A 13,655-nucleotide genomic window follows, 5' to 3' on the forward strand; every position below is an offset into this window, starting at 1 on the left:
ATGTTTTAAATCACGTTGGTTATTTCTGTTGGTGATAGTTGACAGGTTGATTAGTGGTTTTGTCTGTAAGATTCCTGGTGTTCTCCTTGTCCATTGTAACAGTTGTTAAAAAGTGTTTGTAACTGATTTAGTTCATAAAAGCTTGATATGATTACTGACTATAGTGAACAATGAAATAAGCTTAAATTCATCTTACTGTCAAGATTGAAAAAGATTGGACAGGTTTGTGCATCATTTCTCCCAATCACATTAAGAAACTAGGACTGATTCTGTGGCCTCTGAATTTCACCTAAAATTGTTTTGGCGGATTCATTAAGGTGTCTTGTCACCTTTTAGATACTCTTCGGCGAATTGACATTTGACATCCAAATAATGTTCTCATATACACGTAACATAGTATGATATGCATTTTCGAAGCCCTTAAAATAACAGAAATTTTGGTCACAAAATATGATCAAAGTGAAAGAATAATTATCCTCCAAAATGTTCTATAGTTTCTGGCATGCATAAGAAAAAAAGGTCTGTTGTTTGTGAATGAATTGCAACATTGCAGAAGTACTAGTACAATAAGTCAGTGTGCCCATCAATACTATATTATTAGTAAGGTTGTCTGTAACAAATAATCTCACAGTAATGAATTGAGTGTGATCTGTTAATTGAGGCTCTCCGTACGGCAAGAGCTTGAGTTCCACTCAAACACATTCTTTGACCCACATCTACAACATGCATTGCAAGAGGGTAGCATACTCATAAAAGACAGTTGGACATACTAAGGCTGTGCAATGGCATGGTTTAGCTTCAAGCTTGCAATTTCTGCATCATCCAAAAGAAGTAAAAAAGACTACCAGGTACCACCATGACTAGCCATGCTACAGCGCATGTCGGTCCTCATTGCACCTACTGCTTTTACTATTTCTCACTGTTCTCTTTTTTTCATTGAAAAAAAAACTTCCAAATTCTTCATCGGGTAACTGACAAAAAAACTTAGCAATATATTCACATGTTGTTAGCAGTATTATTTAAATGTATACACTGTTGTATTATATACAACCATACAAGTATTTGCTGTTTCTCCTTTGTTAAAAAAGTGAACTCTTAAGCTAAAAGATGTTATATTGTGAGTAAACTTAGCTGTGGATCTCACAGAGGGTTAGGATCTATATAGCAACAGGTTCTAAATGAAAGTTGTTACTAAATACTTTTTATATCAAAACTTAGCGAATATTTTTTTGATCGTCTCACCTGGCAACATGGTTATTGGACTGTAACAGTCGTGCAGAGGCTGAGCCAAACTGTCCCTGGCATCTAGTCTGTGATATGTCCGTCTCCCACTGACCGTTCATGTATCCTTTAACCTCAAAATAACCATCCGCTGTCTCATCACAATTCATGTAGACTTCCCACATCCAGTAATGTTCGCCATAGCTGTCGAACATACACATAGGTGTATACATACATGAATAGCATAATGAATGATATGTCATTAAATAATGAGTTAAAATGTCCTGCTCGGTGACCAGAAACTAGACTCGGTTAACGATTCGTGCTTGATGACCTTCCTCAAGAGCGTGTACAAAACAATATGCTTTTCAATTTGAGTGACCAACATGATGTCTAAGGTATATAAATCGCTATATCATTACGACCTGAGGCTACTCTTCGGTAATACCTCTCTGAAGGCGTTTTCAAAGTGTTGTGACTTTCCGGCAAATGGTATCATGTTCCTAATGTGTACTCTGTGAAGCAGTTTACAACAACAGAAGCTGTACCGTATGGTTCTGTCTAGTCATTTTCTACTCACGTGTTTTCACTAACATAGCCTGTACTTGAAGCAAGGTTACTAGTCCAAACCATTGGAGAGCCTTGAGCTGCTGCTCCATTATGGCTTCCTTGGCCTGGTTCAGCACCTCTCCAGTCTAGGGCTGTATCGCCTTCTGCCCAACTGTTGTAGCTTGAAAAGTGTCCTCCACTTCGAGGAACATACTCTATGTCTATTGTACAGGAGCTGGAACAGCCTGTAATACAAGTAAAGTAAAATGCTGTAGATATTTGTGAGTCTGAAAATGTTTAGTTTCTGGAATTTTAAAACTGTTTGATGCTGACAGAAAATGGTTTCGGACGTTCCTACGCATTTTACAAACAAGAATGTTGGCTGTTTCCTTATTACCTTTCTTATCCGCTATGCCTTTGTAGTGCCCACTGGCCACTACCTTCCTCATGCCGTGCTAACATTTTGTATAGGCTTCAGTGTGAACATTCGGCACAATTTTATTTTCTAATTTCTATAAAAATAATTCACAGTACAATCTTACTATAGCATGTTACCGTCTTACGACAAAGGATTTTTATATGTTGAGATGTATGATAGAATAAGAATTACATGGTTGTACAATCTATTTAGTGTTTATTTAGTGTTATTAGTTTTTAGCATTTACAGCAGGCTAAAGTTGGAAGATTTATGTATAATAGCAAAATGAGCTGAAAAAAGTCAATGTATCAAAATACATTTATTTCCCTATTTCTTAGGCATTCTAGTAAATAAAAAAAGGCCTTTTTTCTACGGTATTGAAAGAACCTTATGTAATATGCTTACGTAAATCAGTGTTAGAGGCCTTCCTATACAAGTGCCGATATTAACTGAGATATTAAACTGTCAAGTCTGTGTTGACGTATCCTCCAACACAAATATCAATAACCGTCACAATGCTGAATGTGCATACTTTAGTTAGAAAGCAGTTTGTATAGATGTTAATATATTACTGTTGGGACAGAAGCGTAATCATATCATTTCTATAACACCAATTAAATGTTTTTTACAGATCCTACTTTCTACGAAAGTGCGACTGATTAGTAGGTGACCGATAAACTATGCTTCAAATCATAAAAAACATTTTATGTGGTAAATAACAGGGTAAGCTTGACTAGCTATGTGTGTCCAAGATTGCAAGCAGAATAATCCTTCATTGCAGTATATCCACTCTTGTAGCTAAGGGGAGCATTAGTCAGACTAGGAGTCATGTCCCCCAAAGTGTGTTTAAAATAATACTGATTGACGGTTACCTTAAACTTCACTGGGTGTATTGTAGATAAATACAAGCAAAGCTAGCGCAACGTATGTGGTCTAGGGGGTCAAGAGTTAAAGGTCAGAGTAGGTGAATTACACAGATTACTGTGATGAGTATTCAGTAATGATTCATGTGAATAGTAATGAAATATGCATCCCTGAAGTCATCACAATGTGATTCAAGTCAAAAATCAAAATGCGATTCACAAAATATCCGATAACCTAATAACCACAACCAATAGCATACAAATAATTCCGCCAAATCCACTAAAAAAGTGAACTACTTTTTAATTCTAAAGTAACTGCTATCACCTCCTCGGAGGAAGAGATCTTGTCCAACACTCGTCTGCTTTTTAATGAATACGATCGTTCTCTGTGTGCCGGAAGGTGGGATAACAGGTTCACTTGGTCTGGCGGTGCTCCTATCAGGTGGATTCACCGCATTTCCATCTACCTTCGATCCTGTCAGCCACCAACAACATTCTCATCAACGCTCTGTTGCTCATTTATTAAAACAAATAGTAATGAATGACAGGTCTGAAACTGTAATGAAACTATCTGCAACTATTTGGTAGTGTTTGTGCATATTAGAACTGATTCCATCTTAACAGCGATGTTAAGATGGAATTGAACATAAACACTGTTAATACCACATGCGTTCTCAGATATACATATGTACATATGTAGATAAATGTGTATAAATATATATATAAACAGCTGGTTATTTGACGTTCATGTCTCAAAGTAATATATATATGACTAAACATAAAAAAGTTAAAGTAAAATTCAAAGCTGCAGAAGAACTCTACACTAGTAGTTATAAGTGGAGTAATTGTTTAGACTAAAACTTTTCTAAAGTCTAATTTATCTTCACTGCAAATCTGTTTTGCGATGTTGCTCGCCAGGTGTCCTGATGAGTGACATCGTGGAACAGATTTGTAATGAAGGAAACTTCTACTTTTAGTCAAGTTTTAGTCTATATATATACAATACGGGGCTGTGTCGCATTAGAACCGCGCTGCATCATCGAAGTGCACAGTAATTTTGCAGCGTATTACAACTTGCTAATGTGCAGTGGACATTTACTGCTACTGCGCTCTTACTGCAATCTACTACTCACTTCGATCTATTTTGGTTTTACTTTCACAACGCATTACCTCAAACTCAGCAATTTATTCATACTGCGAGTACGCATTCTTCAAAATTTGAAACTGCATGCGCATGCAACTGCGCCTTAATACTGTGGACCAACTGATACTGCTTACCTTCCAAACATATGTAATGCATTGCACAAAACTGCCAGATGCTATGCTTAGCAAGTTCATAAACTTGTACTGTGACTCCCATATCATTTCGGAATAGGGAGTCAGGCATTATCATCATTCCGATGAAATTGTACTCCTGGTATTATATTGTCAATAATATTATATCTTGAAACCATAACATATTTTCATTTCAATCATATGCAAAATGCTAATTGCGATCAATATGTTTGCCCACTCATACTCAAGTCTGAGCAGTATTCAGATCTTGCAATTGCGTCGTGGCTGCGTCAAAGTCAACTCAATACTTGATTCCGTGATGAGTTTTTGTGAAAATGTGCCGTGCATGTACATACAGTGTTATGCAAAAGTTCCAACTGGATCTAGCGCTGTGATATGGGCACTACTAACACTTCCACTGCATCCAGCGCTGCAAACTGCGCAGTAGGCAATACTGCAACTGTGTCAATACAGCTTACTGCGCATTAGAAATAGTTGTACTGCATGCGTATCGCACCCTACGAAGTAGTATCAGTACACAATCCAATTATACTGCATGGCTGTGATGTGCGTACTACTGCTATTGCACTGCTAGTGCAACTAAACAGTCATACAGCCAAAAAATCACTGCAATGCATTTTACAACTGGGTGTCGGTGGGCATAGTTATGATTTTGTCGTAATTAGGTCACTACCCTGATAAAAATTACTTTCGTACTTTCAAAATACTGATACCAAATTTGACTTTTCAGAAGTTTTACTGTATATACATGTATATACAAAATACTTAACTAATAGTCACTGAAAATCTGACTGCTATCCAAGTATTTTGTCCTTTATATATATATATATATATATACAGTACACCTGTATCCTTATTAATCAGCCTCGGTCAATAAAAGCGCCCGGCAGCAATATTAACATCTGACATAATGGTCAACTACTACTGTCTAATGAGCCCTATAATTTCAACTCGAGCTTATTCAATGCGATTATAATTAATTTATGTGACAATCTCCTATTACATCTCCATAGTCTTATTACTAGGCAGTTCTGCAATGCGGTTGGCAAATTGTTGAATCTTAATTTGACGCTTTACCAAATTAGTTCATTAAAATACATCTGAGCTAGAAACTACAAACCATAATATAAACAGCTTACTAATGCATTATGTATTGTACCTCAGTATTGAACCAGCCCCTTGTGGTCATGGAGCGTTCCCTGTAACTTGAAAGAATATTGTAATACCTTTGGGTCATCTTGCGCTAAACATACCTATATGAAAGGCAACAATTGGGTCCTCAGAATCTCCATCTATTTCTATGCTTGCCGTAGAGTCTGCGTGTACAATGACTGATTTCCCTGAGCATCCACTGCAATGAAATACATGACTAGATACCGTCTGCAACCATTCAATACTTTTGGGTCTCGGAGGTGTCTGCTTTAAACAAAAAAAGTCCATGTTGCACTTATATAATTGCAATACTTTGGTCAAGCTATCATGGTATGTTCCGATTACGTACGTATTCAGTTGACAAGGAGTTATCAGTAGTATTATATAAGAAATGTTTATCATGGGCAAGCTACAAAAGCTCTAAACCTGGTCTCAACATGTAGGTTGGTGACATGCAGAGCATTCAGCTACAAAATTGGCCTGAATTAGATGAGGACTAATATACTAATTAAATATAATATAATAGTATAATAGGATAGTGTAAAATAATAATGTAATATAATATAATAATGTAAGATAATAATTTAACAACATAATATATTAATTTAATATAATAACATAATATAAAGATGTAATATAGTAAAGTGATAATGTAATATAATAATATACTATAATAATATGATATAATAAAATAATTTGTAGTATAATAATATAATATAAATAATATAATAGTAAACAAATATAATATATTATAATATATATTAAAATAATAATGGAATACAATAATATAATAATATAGTATAATAAGGTAATAACATACCTATTATAATATAATAATTTTATACATACCATGGATGAGGCATAAGGTTGTAACATCTCATAGCAGCTGACACTGACAAGACATGACACCTTACCTCGGTTCTTCCAAGAGGCTCACTTTTACCATCATGTTTCTACCAAATGTCTAAATGCGCAGAAGTGTTGAAAGTTTTTATTCTTAGTGAAGAAACATTAATGCAACATTACCCTGATTCTACACCGCCGCTGATGATGTCACAGTAAGTGCCTGCAGGAAGGCCTGTGGTCAGCCATTCGTTCATGTAACCGTCGTTCTTATTTAATGCTATGAAGGAACTCGAACCTCTGCTGTAGGCTATCTGGTTGTTGCCATTAGACCACCAGTTCTCCACTCCGGCAGAACCTAATATTCAATGTGTTTTTATTACAGTTGTGACACTGCTTAGCGAAAGCAAGTATTTTGATAGCAGCCCATGCATTTGGAGTTGTAAATCTGTGTAATAATACTTGCGTTCTTCCCATTGTCAGATCTGACTTTACAGTAAAGACTACTCAATGAAATTCTGTATTTGGCTACACCTATTGGGCTATTAGAGCTTACAACACAGGACTGTTATAAACACACTTACACCTACCACACTGTATAATACAACCCTGTTATAGTAGACTAACACTCCTACAACAGTGTATAACACAACATTGTTATAGTAGACTAACACACCTACCACAGTGTATAACACAACACTGTTATATTAGGCTAACACACCTTGCACAGTGTGTAGCACAGCACCATTATATGACTAGCACACCTACCGCAGTGTATAACACAGCACTGTAATGGAGACTAACACACCTATCAAAGTGTGTAACACAGCACCATTATAGAGATTAAAAAATACTTCATGGTGTGTGGGCACTAACCTGCCTGGTTCCGCCACTCAACCATGTTCGTTATTTGCCTCCATCTATGCTCACATATCCAACCATTCTCACAGGTGCCTCTAGATCCTGGGCTACCACTTGGCGGACCAGTCCCGTCATTGGAGAAGTCATAGCTGCTCATTACTCTAGGTGTCCCGTATGGCCACGAAAGCATGAATATGACCGCCATCTTGTAGGCCTTAAACAGAATGTGCGTTGCAGTTAATCTGATGAGAATAATAGTTCCTTCAGAGGATAACAAAGTATAAACGAATGAACCCGCCATCCTCCATATTCTCTGTTCTCGGTGCTCGGTCTTAACCTTGACCCTAATACTAGTTTTATCTTTCATCTCTCTTCTTGAAAAAGGCATCAACAACGATCTCAAAAGAAGATTTACAACATTCATGGAATCATATGCCAATGACAGAGAGTTTATCTTAAAACCATTATTTTTTATGGCTACTCAACTGCTTGCAATTCATCCAATTTTTTTCTAACGGTACCTGGTGCACTACACAAAAGAGCAGCTGGTACGACTCATCAGTCTTTCAAATTAACCCATGCTGATGTCTTCTCTTTTAGTTTTTTTAGGAAATAAAAAGGATTGAGATGACCTTTGTTTTGTACTGCTGCATCAACTTTAAATTCTTCAAAGTAAATTGCAAAGACACGTGAATATTGTTTGTCAGCTCTTTTTCAAACAATTTTTTAAAATCTATTGCCATTTTTCAACTTTTCAAGCAACACATTTGCGTCTCTGCTCCCACATTGTGAGCATGTGGGAGCAGGTCTCTGCTCCCACATCAAGAGCATGTGGGAGTACGTCTCTGCTCCCACATTAATGTTCCTGTAATCCTATACAACACTCTGTTCTACCTTACGACAATAGAGTATAGAATCTTTGTCATTGAAGTAGCTTCTAGACTTCAGTGTTTGTTGTGATGGTTCTGACGGCTACTAAAAACTTGTATAAAGGAGGATTTCTACAGCTCAGAGGTTCACATACCCTTGATTGCTTATATGTGATGATTTTCTGTGATGCACCACCATGCCCCCTTTGATTATCATGGTTATCAACAAAGACCAAAGAATTTTCACTTGGAAGCATTCCCCATGAACTGCCGAATGTTTGCAGATGTGTGAGAGCCACTTCAGAATTCTTAAATATTTCGCCCATCTTCAAACCTGTCAAACATATTTGCAGCTAAACTGTCATTAGCAGACACGCTGATTCTGAGCCACTACTGTTGTTGTGCCAGCTTGCTGGAATAAAAACGGCTGACACCTTGATCAACTGGATCAATGGAAGAAACTCATAGCAAAGAAAAATATAGCAAAGATGGTGTATGAACACTGTGTCTGAGATGGTGTATGTTGGTGTATATGAAATGAGACTTGGCACAGACGTTCTGTCACAGGACTTTTTGGCGAAATGATTTCTGCCGTAGCCTTTATGGTGCAAATTAAAAGTTCAGAATTTATCTTTTGTTGTGACTTACGCCTCAAAAAATCTGAAGTAAAAGTAGAAGAGAATAATTTGTACATAACAGCTACATTTACGTATTTAACAGATATAGTTCACTAGATCCTTCAATCAAATTTTGGTGATGTGAATGGTTTGATGTATTTTGAAGAAAAAGGCATTATATGTGAAGTTTCATAAATAAAATGATGTTTTTTGTATTTTATTGTTATTATTACCATGTTTTTTATTTACTGTATAGAAGCATTAATAATTTTTTGGTATAAAAAGATCGGTGCTAAAAAGTCATCTGTGCCAGAAAGTCCTAGACATAGGTGTATGCACATAGTGCACTCTCGTACACTTCCAAACATCCATGTACAGTTTAAGGCTTTGGCATGAATGAGAACAATCAGCTACCAACCGTATTTGAACTCGGTAACAGATCCGATGTGAGTGTAATCGGTGGATTTGATTGGCTCACTGCCATAGAGGTCGATAACTTCCTGATAAACGTATGCTGCTCCACCATGCATAGAGCTGCCGGTCCTGTCTAGCACACCTGCAATATCTCCCGGCCACATGTGTTTGGCTGCATCAATTCTAAATCCTGTCAAGGTCAATAGCAAGCTAAGGCATCATACGGATTTTGTATTCTTTCTCATACTTATAAGAGCTTTTTAGTGAAAACCATTCTCTTTGTCCAAAAGGAATTTGCTGACATAGTTTGTATTCATTTTTGTGGTTGTTTTTGTAAATAATTCATATTTTCTAGTTTAGCTATTAAAACAATAAAAAAAGTTAATTCTGAAACTCAAAATTGTGGTGGAGCTCTCCAATTTATTTCAAAGAACTGAGTTCTAATATATTATATTATGATGCATTATAATATATTACTTAATTTTATACTTATCATATTATTTTATATTATATTGTTGTATCATATTATTTTATACTATATTATGCCTTATCATATTATATCGTATCATATTATTTTATACTATATTATGCCATATCATATTATATCATATAATATTATTTTATGTTGTAATGTATTATATCATATTACATAACATATTATATCGTATTATACCATACTATGCTGAAAGATAAAATTTTATGCTATACTATGTTGAACTACATTATGTCATATTACATCACAACATATCACATTATATAATATCACACTATATAAAGTTATAAACTTTTTAAGAATCATGCTGGTATTTTTGTAAGAAGGTCGCGTACAAGCAATAGCTCAGCTACAAAGGCTCATCTAAAGGTCTCTAGCTTATCTCTAGCTCTAAAGGTTTATCTTATATTACCAGCACTTCTCCTTCGTAAACTTGTTTAGTATTAATATTTGTAAAAAAATTAAATGATCTATTATGAAGCCAATAAATGTTAAGCTGATAGGATTCATGCAATAAATACCACTAAAGAAGTCAAACACCTAGCAAATCCTATAAATTACATGCATTACACTGGAGATCAGGTTCGCTAGCAAAATGACTCTTTAGGCTCATTGCCTTATCTCTTAGCTATGTCAATGATCTTCTTTTAATTAAACATGACCTATTGAGGCGATCATAGGATCGACATTATCTGGCCATATTGATTTGTGAAGCACTATGGAAGAAAATTAGCTGCATCTACGGCGCTACTTAAGCACACCCAACAGGCCACAAAGTCACACACCGTCAATGCCGATATCTAGCATGTCATTGAAGTAGTCAGCCAATTTCTGCCTCACGTAATCAGATCCTCCTGCAAGATCGAGTAGACCAAGAAGTCGACAATTTCGCACCTGATTTGCGTCGCCATAATTCTCAATGTTTCCACTTGCTGTGCTGCACGATGTGCCAAAGTCGAGTGGTCCAAAAGGAACACCATCAAACTGCATGGCCTACAGAAACAAACGAGCAAGAGAACCTATAAAGAGATGCACACTTAAATGCAAGTATTTGCACTTCGTGATTGTTCTTTATGGTCTGCAGGTGTCTGCAGCACCTGATTTAATAAGAGAACACGCAATTAGAAAACGTTATCATAAACTGCTTTTAAAAGACTTGTAAGAGAAACAATCCAGCTCAACAGTCTTTGTGTTAGAAATCTATACTTTCCAAAAGATATGCCTCTATAAAGGTAGCGTAAAGCAGAAAAGACCAAGAGATGGTTTGATGCTGACTCAGTAAGCAGAATTATCAACTCATTTGTATTTAAAAGATGATATTTTGGAGACAAAATAGATAGTTGGAAAGTTTCTACAGACATCCCGATTTCTGAAAACCAACCATCAACATTTTTCAAACGAGTTACTAAGTGCGTTCAAATAAACAAAGATGCTCTCCCAACCTGTCAAACACCGCATAGAGCTATTATTAGTATGAAACATTAGCATTAGAAACTATATACTGAAACTTAGTCTTTAACCTGTGTGTTGTAATAACTTCCACCTGTGCCATGTCCTGAACCTGAGTCTATGCCTGCCATATGGTTGATGACAGCGTCTATGTAGATTCGCACACCTGCCGCATTGCATCGTTGTACCATATCGATGAATTGTGCTCTGCTGCCTGAGGCGCTATCCAACTTCCAGCTGATTGGTTGGTATCGCTCCCACCAGGGCCTGTTCGGTTCAGTGACAATCCGGTGCTCGTTCGGAGGAGAAACCTTGAAGTATTATAAATTTTTTGAATAAAATTTGGATGGCTCTATAAATATACTTCTTATGAAGTGACAGGTAGTATTTGATAGCTCAAATCATGAAATAACAAAATTGATCTTTGGGATTTCGAGTTCTGATAAAAGATTGTAAATCAAGAATCATTTAACATCTCCTAATGACCAGTTTCGAATAGGTCTGTAACTTAGTTTGACTGATCTAGGTTTGCTTTGCACTAAGCTATGTTATCCCTAATAAGTCCATTCCGTTGTGATACTAAGCACATAAATAATAAAAAAATTAAAAGAAAATTAAAAATACTTCAACAACCATAATATCCAACTTATGTAGCATTTCACTGGTGTATAAAAAAATATCACATTGACAAGCACGATAGAATTTGGCCTCAACAATTATAATTGTTGTTTTTGTTCTTTAGCATGTCATAATTTCATCTTGTTGAATACATTTGCACACTCTGCTTTTTTGTCATTTCTGCTCTATTCTCCCTTGTCGTTCCTTATTATCTTTCTTTGCCTTTTCTTTCCATTTCTCTCCCTCTTCATCTACATCTCTCTCCTTCTCCATCTACATCTCTCTCCTTCTCCATCTACATCTCTCTCCTTCTCTATCTACATCTCTCTCCTTCTCCATCTACATCTCTCTCCTTCTTCATCTACATCTCTTTCCTTCTCTATCTACATCTCTCTCCTTCTCCATCTACATCTCTTTCCTTCTCTATCTACATCTCTTTCCTTCTCTATCTACATCTCTCTCCATCTACATCTCTCTCCTTCTCCATCTACATCTCTTTCCTTCTCTATCTACATCTCTTTCCTTCTCTATCTACATCTCTCTCCTTCTCCATCTACATCTCTCTCCTTCTCCATCTACATCTCTTTCCTTCTCTATCTACATCTCTTTCCTTCTCTATCTACATCTCTCTCCTTCTCCATCTACATCTCCCTCTTTCTCTTTTCTAACCCTTTTTTTCCTTCAATTCGCAATCTCCTCTCCACACATTTTTAATTTTAGGTACTTCCTTATGTACACAGATATACAACTTTAAGCACAAGGAGCATTATTTAAACCTTTGTAAAACTCTATTGGCCTTATTTTGTACTGAATTATAGATCTTATTTTACAACAGACATAAACTAACAATGGGTTACTCAAATATCTGACTTTGTACCAATCCTGTGGATTATACAATAGGTGTGATACCAGACCTTCTACCAATCCTATGGATTATACAATAGGTGTGATACCAGACCTTCTACCAATCCTATGGATTATACAATAGGTGTGATACCAGACCTTCTACCAATCCTATGGATTATACAATAGGTGTGATATCAGACCTTGTACCAATCCTATGGATTATACAATTATAGGTGTGATACCAGACCTTGTACCAATTCTATGAATTATACAATAGGTGTGATACCAGACCTTGTACCAATCCTGTGGATTGTACATCAGACAATACCCTGAAGAAATATAAAATACGACATCATAAATAACAACTCCAGCTTCTACGAAGTGGCTTTATTGACTGTTTATTTACAGACCTGCACTCCACAAAATCCCTTTGGTCCAAGAACATTTTCACACTCAGCAGCTATATCAGTCCATTGCCATGAAAAAAGATGCACGATAACCTGTCCATTTCTGCCGTCAGCGCAGTTAGGACGATATTGAGCTATGACAATACCAGCAGTGCAGAGGCATAAAAATGTCGCAAATATATCTCTGGCTGCCATGGCTGCGCCTACTAACAGTAGCAGCCAAACCTCATGTTTATATATCATCGTATCAGTCGTAAGATTCACAAAGTGTCATTCAAGTAGGGAAGAGGGAGCTTTATGGTCCTTCTTGGGTTCTTGAATTTGGAACCAAAGCAGATGTTCATCATCTAAACCATGCTTTGGGTTCACACAAATTACTTCGAAAAATACTGTAGGCAATGAGCAGTATTAAGGACTTGCGCGCCTACGTGACCTTGACCTTGCTCTCGCATTAACTTGAGTTAGAAGTTAAAACGAATAAGATTATGCAACAGACAATGCCTAACTTAAGTTATTTTCACATCACAAGTAAACACTGATGTCACCAACAAAGGTAATATAACTGAGTGGCTTGCTCGACAGCAAAATTGAAACAAACTAACTCAACAGACTTATTATAAGCTGCAAAGTTGCTTTTGTGGTGGCTATTAGTGATATAGTAGCTATAACACCCGATATAGCGCTGCAATGTCAGCGCACAAATCAATCACGTTAGCCTATGTCATTTCTTGTCCAGGCG

At 36.4% G+C, this 13,655-nt stretch overlaps 1 protein-coding gene across 1 annotated transcript; it reads right to left on the reverse strand.

The window, feature by feature from the left end:
- Positions 1-644: 644 nt before the first annotated feature.
- Positions 645-13,094, reverse strand: LOC137404876 (alpha-amylase 4N-like). Its single transcript, XM_068091105.1, has 11 exons — positions 12,920-13,094; positions 11,117-11,356; positions 10,382-10,589; positions 8,228-8,406; positions 7,219-7,417; positions 6,526-6,700; positions 5,601-5,698; positions 3,377-3,526; positions 1,802-2,015; positions 1,243-1,425; positions 645-716 (listed from the first exon to the last, which is right to left on the reverse strand). Exons 2-11 carry the CDS (start codon positions 11,234-11,236, stop codon positions 653-655), a joined length of 1,590 nt encoding a protein of 529 aa, XP_067947206.1. The 5' UTR covers positions 11,237-11,356; positions 12,920-13,094; the 3' UTR covers positions 645-652.
- Positions 13,095-13,655: the final 561 nt, after the last annotated feature.

Source organism: Watersipora subatra, chromosome 1, assembly GCF_963576615.1.
Source record: "Watersipora subatra chromosome 1, tzWatSuba1.1, whole genome shotgun sequence".
NCBI lineage: Eukaryota > Metazoa > Bryozoa > Gymnolaemata > Cheilostomatida > Watersiporidae > Watersipora > Watersipora subatra.

Coding starts and splice junctions, on each gene's coding strand:
- LOC137404876 (XM_068091105.1), bottom strand. CDS start 11,236: ATGGTACAACGATGCAATGCGGCAGGTGTGCGAATCTACATAGACGCT. Junction 10,590..11,116: donor GAAGTTATTACAACACACAG/GTTAAAGACTAA, acceptor TTGTTTCTGTAG/GCCATGCAGTTTGATGGTGT. Junction 8,407..10,381: donor GCTAGATATCGGCATTGACG/GTGTGTGACTTT, acceptor TATGTTTGACAG/GTTTGAAGATGGGCGAAATA.